General features: G+C 33.8%; 1 protein-coding gene across 1 annotated transcript in view; it reads left to right on the forward strand.

The window, feature by feature from the left end:
* Positions 1–19,001, forward strand: part of WDR70 (WD repeat domain 70) — a 233,168-nt gene that overhangs the window by 24,881 nt on the left and 189,286 nt on the right. The window contains exon 6 of the mRNA XM_006185141.3: positions 18,331–18,390. Within this exon, the coding sequence (XP_006185203.1) occupies positions 18,331–18,390 (60 nt within the window). The remainder of the gene's footprint in view (positions 1–18,330; positions 18,391–19,001) is intronic.

Raw genomic sequence — 19,001 nt, forward strand, 5'->3', positions numbered from 1 at the left:
TAAAGAAAGATTCCATAAAAGTAGTCTTGGCTAAGATTTTAGTCAATTTCAGCCATATATGTCAAGGTCATTTATATAGAGGATCACTGAAACATTCATAAAGGAAATAGAGTCATAGGCATGGATTTCTTTTGTTTTAATTTGATAAAAGATTCCAGTAAGAAATGTTAACAAAGAAAGTACATTTTAAATGCTTTTAATTTAGGAGAATGTGCATCTTTAATGAGGCAAGTTGTGACTAAACAAAATAAGCAATTTTCCCTCATTGAGTTTATGATTATCATTTTTTAAAAAGGAGTTTTACCTCCTCCCTGCTATCTTTTATCATTTTCCACAACAGACATAATTCATTCCTCATTTAGCACTGGTTCTATCAGTTGTTCAAGATTTTTTCAAGGACATGTCTAATCTCTCATTAGAATAGGCTAATGTAGAGAAGGCCTCGTTTGTCAAGTACATTAGACCTCATGAATTCCTGTTTGCCCATTAATTCTGTCTGACAAATGAGTCTGCTAGTTTTGAGTGGACACTGATCAAAACTTTAATGCTTCCTTCCCACTCCTCCAGTTTCTGCTTGTTAAATTCTGTCTAACCTTCAGAGACCATTTCCTCCAAGCATCCTCTCCAGATGCCAGCTGTACGTGCTACTTCCTAGGTCTGTTTTCTACTTTCTATAGCAAACAAACTATTTTTCTTGTGACATAATATTTGTATTCTTGTGTTAATGCCTCTGCCTTTGCAATCTTTTGTAATGACCTTAAGTATAGAGATCTGTATATAAATAGCACAGTAATTTTTTAAAACTCATAACTTCTAGTGTAGTGCCTATACTATAGTACATAGAATAAATATTTGTCAAGTGGAATTGAATGTATTTGGTTTTTATAATTGAAAACTTCATTTTATGACATTTGAGAGTTTCTCTTTTTGACATGTCAATCTCTAGTTTTTACATGGAAAGTGGAAGTAGGGATAGAGGAGTGAATAGAAGAAATATGAGCATGAAAATGCAAATAGACACCTGTGTTTGTAAGCACCATTATGTATGCCTTGTCCTAAGCCTAAAATTTAGTTACATAGTAGTTTAATAATTGCAAGAGGTGACCCATGGTTGAGATTAATTAATTTAGTTGTATAGGCTATACCTGCTTATGAACCTACCAGTTAAATGAGGAAAAAAAAAAAAAAGAGCCGTGATTTTCTCATCTTAAAACCAGTCTCACAAAACTTAAAACCTATTGTGATTGTTTCGACTGAGGTATAATTATATATAATAATGCACACAGATCTTAAGATTTCATTTTAAACAGTTTTGACAGTTGTATATACAGCGAGTGTAGCCACCATCCCAAACAAGTTAGAGGACATTCCTGTCACCCTGATGGTTCTTTGTGCCCTCTTCTAGTCACAGACTTTTTAAAAAAGAGTTTTCATAGCACTAGAGATCGAAGGAAAATTATGAGAGAACATATGAGTAGTTACGTTAGAACTATACCACCTGATTGTCTCTAATTTTTTTAAATATGCATTTACTTCAGTTGCTGGTTACTAGTTGGTCCAGTGTTACTGCTGAAGTCACTGGATTGGAAATGTTAATGTTGTATATCATAATTTCTTTTGATGATAAGCCTGCTTTTCACTCATTCTTCCTTTGTTCAATTTTACTTATCTACAGTGGTAATAAAATTACTCTTTCAAATAGGATGCAAATGAAAATGGTATGCAAACCATTACTGAACCTTGTCAAACTATACCAACTGTTAAATAATTTGAAGTATTTAGTGAGTATTTCAAGATGTATTATTATTATTTTGCTTTGAGCTAAATAAGTGAACAAAAATTCAAAGGGGTAGGTAGAGTCAGGAAAGAGGTGAAATATGATTTTTAAACTGTATCTATTACATGTGTGTAATTCTGTTTTTTATTTTAAAGGTAAAGAAAGTTGTAACATAATCAAATGGAAACTTTGGGATTATTGAGGATTTTCATTGTCCTTGCTATCCCGTTTCCTATTACTACAGAAAATTGGAAGTTGCATTTTTATGACTGTAACTAAAGGCTAGATGTAACAGTGACTTTTTAGTTGTGAGCACCTGTTTTCCATGAACTTTCTCTGACTCTCTGGTTGGCACGTTCTGTGGTGGAGAGTCCAAATTTGGGCCACCACTGTGCTTCCCTGACTTTTTGCCTGAGGCTTCTCATCCCCTTGGCCTTGATCATTGCCAACCACCTGTATCAGTCAGTCTCTGTCCCGCATGCACAGGGAAAGTTTGATGAATTAAAAGTGGAAAAAAACTCTCTTTCAGTTCTCAGGAGTTGATTATATGAGGATTGAGATGATTTATGTAAACAATGTAGGAATTGACACATACTAAGTACTTAAAATTGCCGTGTTGTATCGTTTTCATCATCATTACCAATAGTTGATTAATGACCAATTTTAATTTAATTGCAGCTGATGAGAAAGAAAAGTTAAAAAAATAATGTTAGGAAACAATGATTTTAACTTTGGAAGAAAAATGAATATTCTTTAAAACAGAGCAATTTAGTTACACCTGCTTTCACCTGCAAGATTCTGTCAGCAGAGGATGCTAAAAGCTCTACTCCAAAATCCAGTGAATGTGTTCATTACTGTTTCCAAACTACTGTGGGAAGGTCTTCGTTCTTTAAGATGGGCACTAGGGGGCAATAGAAGCATTTTGGCTTTTGGCGTGAATCCATTGTTTTCAACTTTCTCCTGTCTACAGTGGACAGAAAAAAAGAATCTTACCAACAATGTCTTCTTACACACTGGAACAGGTGAGATTTAGGTTGAGATTAATGCTGGAATAAATTACTTAAAAAATAATGTAGAGTGAATTTTTTATTCTTTTCTGATTTGAGAATTTGACAGTAATATATTTACAATTTATTTTCTGTCTTTAAGCATTTAAAATCAGTAACAGATTACTGTATAGAATAAGGCTTAATGGCAGGAATTTTAAGGATGGCTTCTTTATAATTTAACTCTGTAAGGTCAAATAAGGTTTATTTCTCTGTTCACCAGAGTAATCCAAACTTTAAAAAGCACATATCAGATTTTGTCACTTCCCTGCTTTTTTTGGTTACTTTCCTGTCAGTAAACTTTGCAATTTCTTTCTGTCACATGTTAAGAAATCCTTGCCTTGACCTCTAAGGCTCTGCATGACTTGGCTTCTGCAGATCTCTCTGACTTAATCTCCTTCCACTCCTGTCTTGCTCCCTCTTCTCTACTCACGTTGACTTTTCTGCTTTTCTTTGAACAGCTATGCTTGATCCCTCATAGAGCCTTTCTATTTTGTCTTTCCTCTACGTGAAGTAACACTAGGAGCTTCGCATCATGCCCTCGTTTCATTTGGATCTTTGTTCAAGTGTTGCCTCTTTGACTACCTTATACAAATATTCCACCTGCATTCCACTGCATTCTGATGCTCCATTAGCTGACATTTTTATTGGTTTATTGTCTTTCTCTTCATAGTAATTTAAGTTTCATAAGGGCAATAACACTGTCTCTTTCACTATTGTATCCTCAGTGGCTTGACCTGTGCTTGGCACATAGTAGATACTCAAGGAATATTTGTTGAATGCATGGCCATCTTTGGCTGTGGTTATACTTACTCTCTTTCCCCTAAACATTTCATGGACTCAGAGCTGCTTCTGATCTAGTCACAGTTAACCTTTAGAAAGTCAGGAGTAACAGTCCCTTCTCACACATCCTGGCTGGTTCTACCACAGTTCCCTTGTTAGACGGGTGCAGACCTTTTTAAGCTCTCATTGCTAGGTGAGATTTTGTATTCTCTCAGGTGGCTGCCAGGAACAGTCCCTAGCATGGGTCCTTTCTGCCTCTGATCAGGAGTTTTTATTTTATGCACCTGCAATGTGAATGACACAGCCAGTATGGGCCATTTTCTCTATTCTCAGGAATTAGTGTATAGTGGGTAAGATGGACTAGTTTATGCAGACAACACAAAGCATAGTTAAGTGCAATGAAGAAGACAGGAGGGTACTTTTATCTGACTGATTGTAGTCTCCACAATTACAAGTTGTTTTAACATATAAGTATTTAACATTAAATTCTGGCAAACTTCTATCAGTGAGTTGCAAATCTTGCAGATGTAAAATTTCATTAAGTCTGTGGAAGTGATGTTAAGGATGTCCTTCACTCCACCCAGAGTCGTTGTCAGATGAGGATCTAGTTAAGTTGGACCAGTTCTTAACTGAAAAAGAGAAATTTGACAAGATTGATAAATGATTTGAATGGAAAATTCATGAAGGCTTTGAATATTTTTTGTAAAAACATACCTCTTAATATTCCTGCCAAGGTTGATCATGTATAGTCTGTGATGCCATTTTATGCTTTATAAATTTTAGTTGGAAAAATTACTTCCAACTTCCAATAAAATAATACCTTTTTTTAAGGAAAATAAAATGGTAAGAAAATTCAAGTTTTTAATTCAAAGCTTTCCATAATTCATCATTGAACATAACCACAAGCCAAATGAACAAAGACTTATTTTACAAGATGAGTGAAAAAAATTTTTAAGCTGATGTCATCCATTTTACAGCTGTTTATTATGGTGAAAATTTTGGTGATCTGATGCATTTTTATTATGTACTGTTAAAGTTGCCATAGTATTTTTATTTTGTTTTTTTTTTTTTAGCGACTTAGAATAACATTTATTGGTTCACAGTTCGGTAGATCAGAAGTCTGGGAAGGCTGGACTGAATTCTCTGATTACTTGTTCAAAATCAGGATAGGGTGGGAATCTTCTCTGGAAGTTCTGGAGAAGAATCTGCTTTCAAGCTCAGCTAGATTGTTGGCAGAGTTCAGTTCCTTGTGATTGTGGCCAGAGGTTGTTCTCAGGAACTAGAAGCTGCTTCCCAGTTCTTGGATGTGGCCCCTTCATCTTCAAGCCAGCAATGGTGTGTAATAATACCTGATTCATTCTTTGCACATTCTAAGATTTGGTGTATTCTGAGATTTGATGTAGTTATAACTTAAGTTTTGTTAAAGATTAAATAAACTGTCTAAAAATTTAAATTCATTTTAAGATATTTTAATCAAACCTTTTTATGTCCCTCTTTTATGAAAATTTAGGTCTCCTTTTCAATTGACTGATTCTCTTGTAATCATGAAAGAATGTTATTATGTTCTCCCTTGTATCCTTTATTATTTATTATAGCCATATACCTATCTTCTGGATTCACAGAACCCTTGTTCATTTCTCCATATAATCACTTGGCACATCCCTTTCTTATTCAAAACCTTTTTTTCCCTTTACCCAAGGATTTTTACTATCGTTAGTACTTTCTATGAAGGAATGAAATTCTCTTCTTCTTCTTTTATTACCCCAACTCTCTCTGGTTATAACACTGCAATTTTTTTCACACTTTATATTTTTGATTGTAGGTTCAGAGGGTTAAATTATTTACACTTTATAGTTCTATGAATACTTTTGTAATTGGCCCTCCCAGAGTCCTTTACTTGTTATTTATCTATGTGGAATCCTCTTCCTTTTTATCTTTTCCTTCATTTCTCTTTTCTTTCCAGTTCTTTTTATCTTCCTACATAAGCCTCACCTTTTGGCTCTGTTTCAGTTATATTTCACTTTACCTTAATGTTGTTTTTAAAAAACTGAATTCAATGTAATTAAATTTCCCCCCAGTTTTTACTCTCACTTTATTATTTTAAAATTTTACTTTGAGCTACTTTATTTATTGATCTCATTTTGTTTTCTTCTATCTTCCCAACTAGTAAGTATTCTTAAGAGCAAAGGTCATGTAATTAATTTTTACACTCTTCTAAATGTTAAAGAAGCCATAGAAATAGACATCAGTTTTTCAGTTTAGTAGATATAAACACAGTATTTGAAAGTAAAATATCTCCCTTGATCTTTCACCCCTTCTATACATGGTTGAAAGTGAAAGATTTGCATATGTCAATTTTGAAAAAGATTTCTTAGTGCTTTTTTAAAAAAGTGCTTTTAAATAATTTTTACAAAATCATGAATAATTACCAAAGTTGATATAGTTTGTCTTTCAGTGGAATTAGGTACTCCCCTGTTACCAAGATTATAAAGTTTGCATTTGAATATATTTTATATTTTTGAGTGCCAAATTGATAGAGTAGCATATAAGTAGATTTTAAAGCAGTGTTAACAGAGTGTACTTTAAAAAAATTCTTTTATAGACCTCAGTCTTTGGAGAGACAGTTTGTTCATACTATTTGTGCTGAGTACCAGAAGTGCAGCTAATTATGAATTTGAAATAAGGCCAAGACCACCAAGTTGATTCACGTGGCCTACCAGGCTGCTGTTGGATGGTTATTTTGCCATTTCATTACTGATCTTGTGTGGAATCAGTGAGTCTTTATGCACATCTGCATCCCACAGAACCTTGAACAGTATAAATGGGGTTTAAATGTTTGTTGATTAAATCAAGGAGTTAATGGCATAATCTTGATTTTTACTATTATAAAAAGTGATGCTATAACAAACTAGGAATTCACTATTAAGCCACAGTTCAGTATCTTCAATCCCCTTTTGTTTGATTTATGGTAAAGAAACAAGTGTATACTCAAATCTAGAACCAAATAATGGTACTGACAGTAAGTGGTTACTTCCTTCGTGCAGCAAAATTCTAAATACTTAAGGTGAAATAACTCATTTACTCCTCCTACTTCTGTTATCCTCTTTTGACAGATAAGGAAACTGATACTCAGAGGCACTGTTACCCAAAGCTACCCTGTTAGTAAATGGTGGAGCCAGGTTTCAAATCTAGGGGAATCTACTCCAGAATACATGTGCTTATCCATTACACCTTCCTTTACCACTGGATGTGACCTTTTCTGCTTCTCAGGGTCCTCTTTTGTCTCTCCTACACTGTCTCATGCCCCAGCCTTACAAACTATGAACAGGTTTTGAATATGAATTCCCTTTTATGCATTCCAACATGCTTCTCCTTCTATCTGGACCCTGGTCAATACTCAGTACAACTCCATTCTCTTGTATAGGGTCTCTATGTAAGTAGTGACTCTCTGGGTAACATAGTGACAGATCTGTCTCCATCAAGGAAGAACCTTTTCATTTATCAGGATCTAGCTTTTCTGCTTGTGCATTTTCTCCTTTTAAGGACCTTCACTGATGCACAAAGTGAGAATTGAATACTTGCTTCCTTGTGCTACTTCTGCATTAGTTATATTCCTCTATTATTTTATAATTTTTGTAACAGCTTTATTGAGATTATAATTAATACCCTGAAATTCATAATTTTCAGGTTTGCAATTCAGTGGTTTTTAGTATAACCATAGAATTGTGCAATCATCACCGCTATCTAACTTTAAAACATTTTTGTCCTTCCTAAAAGCATCCCTGCAGCCTTTAACTTTCACTCCCTGTTCTCCCTCCACTGCCCTGCCTCCATCTTTTGGCAACCACTAATCTACTTTCTGTCTGTATGGATTTGCCTATTCTGGACATTTCATATCAATGGAATAATACAGTAAATGGTGTTTTGTGACTGATTTCTTTCACTTAGCATAACATTTTCAAGGTTCATCTGTGTTGTAGCATGTATCAGTACTTCATTCCTTTTTATGGCCAAATAATATTCCATTGTATGGACATACCACATTGTAAAAATGCATTAATTGATGGACATTGGGTGTTCACACTCTTTTGCTGTTATGAATAATGATGTTATATTTGTCTAGAAGTTTTTGTATAGATGTATATTTTTGTGTTTTGGGAGTGTATAGGAGTGGAATTACTAGGTCATATGATAACTCTGTTTAACATTTTGAGGAACTGCCAAACTGTTTTTCATAGTAGTTGTATCATTTTACAGTCCCATTGGTATTCTGTGAGGGTTCAATTTCTCCACATCCTTACCAAAACATATTATTGTTTGTCTTTTTGATTATAGCCATCCTAGTGGATGTGATGTGTTATCTCATTGTGATTTTGATTTGTATTTTCCTAAAGAATTATGATGTTGAACACTGTTTTCATGTGCTTATCGGCTAATTCCATGTCTTATTTGGAGGACTGTCTCTTCAGATCTTCTGCCTGTTTCAGCTGGGATATTTATTTATTATTGAGTTATAAGGGTTCTTTATGCCTTCTGGACACAAGTCCCTTCTCAGACATATGATTTGCTAATATTTTCTTTCATTCTGTGGGTTGTCCTATCACTTTCTTTATTGTATAATTTGAAGTATAATAATTTTAAATTTTGGTGAAGTCCAGTTTATCTGTTTTTTTATGTTGTTTCTTGTGCTTTTGGTGTTATATCTAAGTAATCTAACCCAAGGTTGTGAAGATTTACTCCTATGTTTTTTTTTCCTGTGAGTTTTATTGTTTTAGCACTTACATTTAGGTCTTTGGTCCATTTTAAGTTAATTTTTGTCTGTGATTTGACGTAGGACATTCTTCTATTATTGTACCTGTCATAACTATGATAAATGATTGTAATTGTAATAGTTACTTGTTTACAAGAGTGCACCTTCTGTAGTTTCTGAGCTCTATGAAAGTAGTGCATTGTGTCTTCCTTATTTTGGGATCCCTGGTATTCAGCATAGTACCTGGCACTTAGGTTTTATTATGTACAGCTTATAGTAAGTCTGTCTGTGGCTTTGAATGTTTTATTTTGAAAGTATACATGAAAATATTCAAGAGTAGATGTAAAATATAAATAGTTAATAAATATGTCTGCATATTTTAGAAGGGTATATAAACATACCATGATAAGTACAAACCCTGATTGTGTATTTTTTTTTCTCATGGATTTCATGCTTATTTTCTTTAAAATACAATCATTACTAGGCAATTTATATCTTTAGTTAAGAATGAATATATTTGGGCAGATACTGTATGTCAGACCCTGTGCCTAGTACTGAAGATGCAAATAAAATCAGGTTTAGTACCTGTCCTCAAGGATTTTACAGACTAGTAAGAAGATGGCAAGTAAGCAATCTGCTTCCGTTCTTTGGCAAGAAATGCCCAAGAGCAATTTAAAATATTTTGTTGTGGTGGTGGCTTTAGACATTAGGAAAAGTATGATGAAGTGTTAATAATGTGTTTGTTCCATATTTGGTGGCATGAATAGGGTGTATAATTGCTAAAGCTAGAACTGTAGAATGAATGCGACAAAACCTGTACAGATTGGCTTTTGAGATGTCTCTAATTCTCAATGTACCTTTCACAGTTGTGAAACATATACTTGTTTTTGTATGTATGGAAAATCAGATTAAATCAGATATGTTATTTATTCTGCAGTATTAGGTTTTTAAAAGATCTGTAGTACAGAAGGATTAAGATAGACCTTTTCTCAGTACCAAGTGAATTTAATAAACATTTATTATGCCTCAAGCTTCTTTTATTTTCCTAAATAAATTAATTCTTATTAATTTGACTGATACCTTGACATTTTTTATAGTCAAAATTAGTATTGTCTGTGCATCTTTAACTAAATATAAAAAGATTGCCCAAGCAAGAACTCAGTTTTTTATAAAGGACAGTTATGAAATCTTAAACATAACTCAGAATACTACAGTACATAACCCATGTTGAATTAGTTCTGCCCTGCAGATCTAAGATGCTGAAAGTCGGTGAAACTTTTCTATCTCAAGGCATTTTATACCTGGTCTCAAACAATTTCTCAAATGTGTACTTTCAGGATAAAACCTGTATAGCCATAGGCTCATAGTAATATTTTACTTAGAATGGGTTGTGATTATAAAGTGTTTTGGTACATTAACTCATTTGGTCGTCACGGGAACTCTGTGAAGCTAGTAGAGGAGGCAGTAGGTTGTAATGATTACATACATGGACTTTGGGGCCAGACTTCTAAGTTCACATTCCTTCTTAGTCACTTACCAGTTATGTGATCTTGGACAAATTACTTAACCTCCTTTTGCCTAAGTTTCCTCTTCTGTAAAATGGGGTGATGATAAGACCTACTAGAGAGTTGTTAGAATTAAATTACTTAGTATATGGTGCCTTAAGCAGTGCTTGGCTGATAGTATGCATGTATATGCAAGCTGCTACTTTTATTATTTATATCCAGTAAATGGTTAAGGGAATAGAGGCTCTAAGGAGAAGAGATTTTTTGTTCTTACCACTAGTAAGTAACAGTTCAGATTCTTGTCCTGCTCTTGCCTTGTCTCTTTAAAACAATATAAGTTTTTATTAAGTAGCTGTTGAATGAATGATTGTATGAATTAGAAAACAAAAATCCCATATTACCAGGCAGTTTGGAAAATTGAATTATAGAGTAAGATTTTTTGCTAAATTGGAAAGTAAATTTGACTTCCAGGATTTTCCAGTTGAAGAGAAAGAGAAATAAATTATGGTATTTAATGTGTAATCTAAAAAATAATATAAATGAATGTATATGCAAAACAGAAACAGACTCACAGATGTAGAAAACAAACTTGTTACCAAGGGGCGAGGGAAGGGGAAGGGACAAATAAGGGGTATAGGATTAACAAATTGTTGTATATAAAAAAGAAAAACAAGGATATACCATGTAATACAGAGAACTATACCCATTATCTTACAATAACCTATAATGAGGTATAATGGAAGTACTGAATCACTGTGCTGTATACCTGAAACTAACGTGATATTTTACATCAACTATACTTCAATTTTAAAAATAAAATAAACATGTTATGTATTAGGTCTTCCTGTTTCATGCTAATAAAAAATTAACAAAAGTAAAAAAAAGATTTTCCAGTTGAATATCTTTCTAAGGTTATAGAAATTATCTTAAGATATAAAATGTTGCTCAGGCAATATACTACCAAGCTGTAATAGGACTGGTGAACTTGTGTTGCAGTGAAGTGATAATCTCAGAAAACTTTTGCTTCTCACACTTTAATGTACACTTTAAATCTCCTGGGGGACCTTGTCCAAAAGCAGATTCTGATTTGGTGTGTCTGGGAGAGACCTGACATTCTGAATTTTAACAAGTTCCTGGGTGATGTCCCTGGTGCTGCTTTGTGTCCTGTACTTTGAGGTGCAAGGCATTAGAAAGGCTTCTGTGAGAACTGTGGAGCTATCAGACTGAGGCTTATATTAATCTTTACTCCACTTATAAAAGCACTTTGTTTCCCAAATGAATCATTTTAACCAATTCTTATTCTTGGTAGATAGGTGGCTAAGGAAATAAGGCTTTGAGAGGATAATTAGTTCAAATTTTGTGAAGATATGAGAATGGTGTATGCATTGTTGTGACTGGCAAGGTGGGCCTTTTTTAGGAATAGGACAAATGGTAAAACTCAGGGGCCCCAGTCTGAGCTGGTGAAATTTACCCCTACGTTTGTAGTTGTAAAAGAAAGCCTTCTCTTTTAGGTGGGGGTAAAGGAGTGGGAGGGAAGAGTTTCATTATAAGGGTCCTAGAAAGCCAGGTTGTTCCTTTTTAATTCTGTTATAGTACCTACCCCCACCCCATCTCTGGCAAGCTCAGCCTCTGTGGTTTTCCATCCCTGCCTAGGATGGTTAATGCTGTGGGTAAGGATGGGCTCTTAATACATACCTTAGTAAGTAATAAATGAAAAATAAATACCACTGCAAATGATAAGAATGTTACTAGGCTTTTTAGATTAGTATCTCTTAAGAAACAATCTGCTTTTTGATTACATATGAAATTCTTCTGTTGTTTTCTTAATGATATTTATTTTCCAGCTTTATTGAGGTATAACTGACAAAAATTGTATGCATTTAAGATGTATAATGTGATGATTTGATATATGTATGCATTGTGAAATGATTGCCACAATCAACTTAATTAACACATCCATCACCTCACATAGTTATTTTATTTATTTTTTTTTTGGTGTGGTGAGAACACTTATGATCAACTCTTAGCAAATTTCAAGTATACAGCACAGAGTTATTAACTGTAGTCACCATGCTGTATATTTGATCCTTTAGAACTTATTTTATAACTGAAAGTTTTTAACCTTTGACCAGAAACTTCTTAAAAAACATTAATTTTTCTAAATGTAACCTGGAACAACATTCAACAGATGAAGAAAATTTCTAAAACATAAGTGTATAAGTGCTCTGAAACGATACTATTGCTAGCTAAGGTGGTAGAGACATATTGAAGGTTTTCTGTGAAAAATGACATACGAAGAGTAATATCACAGTAGTGAGCAATGTGGGAAGAATTGAAGAGGATGGAGGTCAGGGAAGGACATAGGGTACTGTTCATAGTTCCAGATGTGAGTAAGTTTAAGGTTAGCCATGTCATTATGGAATGTCATGAATTACCTAGTCCAACTCTTGCTTTCACAGGTGAAAAGGCTGAGGTTCTATATAGTTAAATGACTTGGTGAAGGTTACAACTGGAAATTAATCTCAGAGTCCTGTCTAGATTTTAAGTCTTTGTACTTAAGAGAACAAATAAGAATGAGCTGACGTATTCATAAAATTTTAGGGTGTTAGGAAGTGATAGAACATACGTTCATGGTAGCTTTGAAAGTAGATGTGTCATTTGATATAAATCCTGTTGGCTAATTACTTGCCATTATTGTCTGATAAATAAACATAGAAAATTGTTATCTTCGTGTTTATTGCTAGTGTCATATTTAAAAAATATGATTTCTTATAAAATATAAGAATGAACTATCCTTTTTAAGTTTCTCAGCCCTCACACAAATATAAAAAGTTGTTTAACAGTGTACTCTTAAGTCATGTTACTAAGAAATGTTCTGTAAGATTGAAGTTTGCAATAGGGCATTAATGGTTTGAAGGTAATTTAGAAGTGGTTTGGGAATACTGCTAATTGAAGGATTGGAACCAGCTGTGAGATTTAGATAGGAAATTGTCTTTCCTTCCTGCAATATTTTAGACACGTAACTTTACATTTTTGGAGGAAGATTTTAAACATTTGATAAATGATTTATTTTGAAGCTTACCTAATATTTATTATAGCATTGAGAAGTATTCAGGCTTAATGGTATACATCTTTTAACCTTTTTTGTTTATTTATGTGTGTTATATCTATTAAATTTTTTTGAAGTTTTGGTACAATATACGTAACATAAAACTTGCCGTCTTAACCATTTAAAAATGTACAGCTCAGTAGTGTTACATTGTTGTGCAACCAACCTCCAGAACTTTTTCATTTTGCAAAACAAAAACTCTGTACCCATTGAATGACAACTCCCTATCTCCATCTCTTCGTCAACCCTGGCAACCACTGTTCTTTCTGTTTCAATGAATTTGACTATTCTAGATACCTCAGATAAGTGCAGTCATACAGGATTTCTCTTTTTGTGAGTGGCTTATTTCACTTCGTATACTGTCCTTCAGGTTCATCCATGTTGTAGCAAGTGTCAGAATTTCCTTCCTTTTAAAGACTGAATGATATTCCATTATACATTTATATCACAATTTATTCCTTCATCCATGGATGGACCCTTGAATTATTTCCACCTTTTGACTATTGTGAATAAAGCTGCTATGAACATGAGTGTACAAATACCTCTATGAGACTCTACTCTTTATTTCTTTTGGGTATATATGCCAGTGGAATTGCTGAATCACAGGTAATTATTTTTTAAATTTTTTGAGGAACTACCGTACTGTTTTCCATAGCAGCTGCACCATTTCCCTTCAGCAATGTACAAGCATTCCAATTTCTGTTTATCCTCACTAATACTTATTTTGTTTTTCTTTCTTTTCTCCCTTAATAATAGCTGTCACATTGGATGTGAAGTGGTTATCTCATTGTGGTTTCGATTTGCATTTCCCTTGTTATTAGTGATGTTGAGTATCTTTTCATGTGCTTCTTGATCACCTGTATTTCTTTTTTGGAGAAATCTCTATTCAAATCCATTGTCAAATTTTGAATCAGGTTTTTTTTTTTTAAATTGTTGAGTCAGAGGAGTTTTTTTAATAATACATTCTGGATATTAACAGTTTATCAGATATGTAATTTGCAGATATTTTAGCCCATTCTGTAGATTGCTTTTTTGCTGTGTTAATTGTGTCTTTTGATGTACAGAATGCCTTGGTGGTTTTTTGAAATCTCAAATCTTGTCAAATTACTCTACATGGCTCAAAGCTTAAATTTCAGATTCTTGACATTGTATACTATCTGGCTCATAACTAGCTCTCTGGGTTAACATTTAAAAAAAAAAATACACACACATACACAGCCTACACCACACACCCTTCCCCTTTTTCCTGCCTGGCAATTTGAACTCTAGCCAGGCAGAAATATTTGCAGTTTAGAAAGTGTCAAGAGTCATCTTATTCTCTCCTTGATGTCCTCCACATTCACCTAAGGAACTTCTATTTTTCCAAAGGCATCTCAAACATCTCTTTTATGAAACCTTTTCTAATTACCCTCTACTTCCCCAGACACAATGGAATTGAGCCCTGAACCCTGTGTATTCTTCTCTCAGCATCTGAAACATTTTAGTTTGCTTATTTGTTTACCTGTCTGTTTTGCTTTACTGACTGACAGTTCTTTGTGAGCAGAATCTCTGTTATGGGACTTTTAATCTATAACTTAGTTCCTGGTATGTGGTGTGTAGTATATACTTAAATACTCAATAAATGTTTGTTAAGTGAATATGTGATTAGCGAGTGAATGAATAAATGAATTAATTTTAAGTCAGTCTTACTGGATCTCCACAGTTACACCAGAATGGACTCTAATTCTGGTTGCTTGTGGTACTGCACTGATAACTGTTTCCGGTATGGTTTCTGGGAGGAAGTAGCACTCATTTTCAGACTCCTGGTTGGGAATCTCCATTCTTCCCCTGACTCCTAGCCACTTTGTGGCAGATCCTTATTACTGAGTAGACTTTTTATTACGGCTTATAGTACTATACATATACAGCTTTTTAAATTTATGACAAATTTACCCCAGAAAGTTTATTTCTGATTTGCAAGTCTTTTGAAAACACTGTAAGGATGTATGTGCATCAGATGGAATTGCTCATGTTATTCCAGTTTGCTGTCATTGTTCTTATTGGGGGTAAACCAAAGAGCCTGGGAAATAATCCTTTGGTTGGCATTTAAAACCAAACCAAAGCAAAAACTGGTATCTTTTCCCCCTTTCCATTAAGACTGTAGCTCTTGTTATGAATTTTGGTAATAAATGACTTCATTGAAGTCTTATAGTTTATGACATCCCTTGGCAGGGAAATCTTGAAAATATTTTACTGTTATAGCAAGTTTCACACTAAGCCATATTTCAAAAAGTCATTAGTAAAAGTTCTGGAAAAAGAACAGTCACCATCAAGTAATATGCTACCAGAAGATGGATTGCTACTATTTTAGATGATTTAGTTGTGCCAATTATATGGGCTTTTTATGAGTTATGCCTACATGATTTCCAGTAAAACTTTTATTTTAAATGTAAACAGCATTTATTTAAACATTTAATTCAGTCCTAATGTAAATACTAAGTTGTTCTGTGTTCTTGTAAGTTTTTTCTTTGAATGTCAGAAATTGTCTATATATAGGCATATTCTGCACTGAATTCAATGAAATAATTTTCAGTCCCTCCTTTTGGTGACAGTGTTTCTCTTTCTTGAGTGATGAAAAAGTAATTAGTTATGAAATGAGACACAGACGATAATAGATTCTTCTCTAAGTAAAACATTTGAACTGTTCTCCTGTTTCTTGCAAGAGTACTTAGCACCTTTATATGGGCTTTTATTTCTTACAGATATTGTCAGCTGCAAAGGTAGCAGTCAGTGGTTTACAAAATTTAATATAGGAGTAGTCTAGAATTCGTTTGTTCAACTTTTAAATTATTTTGGAATTTGTGTTGAAATATTGGTATCTCTGAGATAGGTATGTGTAGTTCTTTCCAAAAGATAGTACTCTATACCGTGATGTCTTTGTCTTGAAATAAACTGCAAACTCTCTAGCAGTTCCTTGGGTTACTATGAGGTTAGTATTTTTGTTTAGTGCCTCTTGGTTCCTAATCTCTTTCTTCATTGATCTGTGGTGGTAATGTATTATAGTCACCTCTCAGATGCAAACCATCTAAAACAAAACTGCCTTTAGTTCTCTATTCTTGTAACTTTTCATCTGCTTTTAGTCTGGGGTAGAATCATTTGGTCTTCGAAGGTTTTCACTTTCGGAAAACCTTCAGTTATCCCTGACTCTCACTCACCAGGCTCACCTGATGGATAGCACCTACCTGTTTTTCTTTATGAACATAAACATTAATGTTTGAAGATATATTAAAAATTATAATCTAATATGATTTATGAGGCCATTAATTCACTCCAGAAACTTTTGTCTGTGTCTGCCATATACCAAGTGTATTGTGGACTGGGGACCCAGAGGTAATATATATGCACAGTCTTTGAGGAGTGTCCATTTTGCAGTTTGGTTAGGGAGTGGTGTGAGGGAGATAGGTAAAACATTACGATGTATTGTGGTAGGTTCTGTGATAGAGACAAGGAGAGGTGGTCATGCGAGTGCACAGAAAGGTCATTTAAGCCAGAATTTGAAATGTTGAGAAAAGCTTCCAGGAGCAGGTCACATCTGAATTGAGTCTTGAAAGGTGAGTAGGAATTAGCCAGATAAAGAGGAAGAGAAGCCTGGAAATAGACTAACATAAATGACCAGAGAGACAGGAGGTAAGCCTTAGGATAACTGGTGGCTGTCGTTTATAAAGCATGTACTTTGTGTCAAACTCTGTATTATGAGCTTAAAAAAATTTTTTTTTTTTTTTGCAAGGAGATGTAATTAAGTTTACTTTTGTTTTTCATGGAAGTACTGGTGGTCGAACCTAGGACCTCAATGTATGTTAAGCAAACAGTCTACCACTGAGCTATACCCTCCCTGCTGTATTATGAGCTTTAAACCACTTCACAGTAACCTAAGGAGTAGGTGCTATTATCCTTAGTTTGCAAATGATGAAACAGAGTCATTACTCTCCCAAGGTTGTGGCAGGTTTAATGAGTGTCAGAGCTAGATTTTAAAACCCTAAGTTTCCTAGCTTTTTGTCTAGGCTGTTGCGTTTCCTTCCAAGAAAGAATAGTTTCAAGATGGAGGAAACAACAGTTAAGTAGTTATCATGCTGTTGAAAGGTCAGGTGTGCAGGTTAAGTTCTGAAAAGTGTCCTGGGGCACTTATGTGACTTATTTATTCATTCAAGTAATATTTACTGAGAGTCCCTTAAGTACCAAGAATTGTGCTAAGCATTAGGAATTAAGTGACAAGTGCCAAAGTGGTAGAGGTAGAAGAGTGAAAGAAAGTAGAAAACTGTAGTGTGAAAGTACCTTGATTGTAGAGGAAAAGATAGTGACACTGCAGTAAACATAGGGGGAATGTGTGTATGTATATATGTGTGTGTGTGTGTGTGTGTGTGTGTGTGTGTGTGTTTAATATGGGAAATACTTTAATAGTTTATATGCGGAGGAGAAGGAGCTATAGTAGGGGAAAGATTTAAGATAAAATAGAAAGAGCTGGTGATTGATTGGTTCATCAAAGATCCTAAAGAATGAGGGAAGTTAGGGACCAAAGTCTGTTAGATTGCACATATTTAATGAAGTAGATTGCAAGATAATCCTAACATGAATTTATAATGGCTGTAGAATTTTAGTATGATTACCCTGCTCTTGAATAAAGGGGAATTGGCTGAATAATGAAACTTCTTATTTAAATGATCACTGTGATCTCTTATGTCTGATTTATGCATCCATCTTCTCTAACCCTCAGTTACTCTGTCTGTAACTTTTCTAACATAGCATGTATTATATATGTATTATATTGAAGTAGAGTCATTGATGTTTCCCTCTTAGACCATATGCTTCTTGGGAGGGAAGATGAGTAGGACCTATGTCTAATGCCACTAAGCATCTGGTATAATCTCACTTTAATAAGGGCTTAGTGAATCGAATCAGTGTATGACTCAATTCCATTTGAACAGCAGTTTTTTTTTTTAAACTTTTATGGATTAAAAGGTATATCCTATATAAATTTTGTTGTCTAGTATAAATTGAGTACATAAATACTTTAAGGTATGTCCAAATACCAGGGTAAAGAGGACTTAAAAATTTTTCCATACTGAGAGAGCCTTATGGTTTCATACAACCTAAAGAGTTTCTTATATTTATCTTTTTTAGAGATTTAAGATAAAGTTATTATCAGCTCAGAGTGACCAATTGCAATCCATCTAGAAGTGTAGAAATAAGACATGCTCACACAGTTTTGTGTTAAAAAGCTAGTGATGCAATTTTTAAAAATTACATTTCCTGTTAGTGTAGTATGTAGTTCTCCCCAAATATGTTATATGACTTATCAGTGTCATGGAATTTTCTTTTTTCAGAATCCTGTCCAAAAGATCCCTGACTCGCATGAGATAACACTAAAGCATGGCACTAAAACAGTAAGTTTCAAAAATTTGATTCTTTTCCCTCAATAACAGGGCTCTTATGGAAAAGTGAAGTAATAAGATGCATTTGTATTAAGATCAGTTACACAATAAACTGATATCATAAAGCTATGGACATTAAGGAAAATAGATTACTTTTCTGCTCAGTCAAAATAGCCATTGCGTTTCATTTAAACCAGGAACACTTATTGTCATTGTTATTGTTGGCGTTACAGTCTTTCTTTGATATAGGAACATTGTAAGTGAAAGAAAGAAATGAAACTCAAATACTTTCTTTTTTTATGGTGTGGGAAAATTTCTCATTACCCTTAGCTTAATTTCTGTATCAGTAAAAGGCCTGAGTTCATTTTTTAGGTAGATGTTGAGATAAGAAATGAACATAACACAGTTAATGAATGGCTTGATTATATTATTTAGATTAATGGATTATATTTATATTGTCATTTATGTTATTTAAAATTGGTAATTAAAATTTTGAGGAATAAGTTGAAAGTATTTTATCTTACTGTAAAACCATTATGAATGATAGTTGAATGAAGTTTGTGAATGAATGAAAGAATAAAATTATCTTACTTCCCCTTTACAATTAAAAAAAAACTACCTTT

The sequence above is a fragment of the Camelus ferus genome, chromosome 3, assembly GCF_009834535.1.
Source record: "Camelus ferus isolate YT-003-E chromosome 3, BCGSAC_Cfer_1.0, whole genome shotgun sequence".
Taxonomy (NCBI): Eukaryota; Metazoa; Chordata; class Mammalia; order Artiodactyla; family Camelidae; genus Camelus; species Camelus ferus.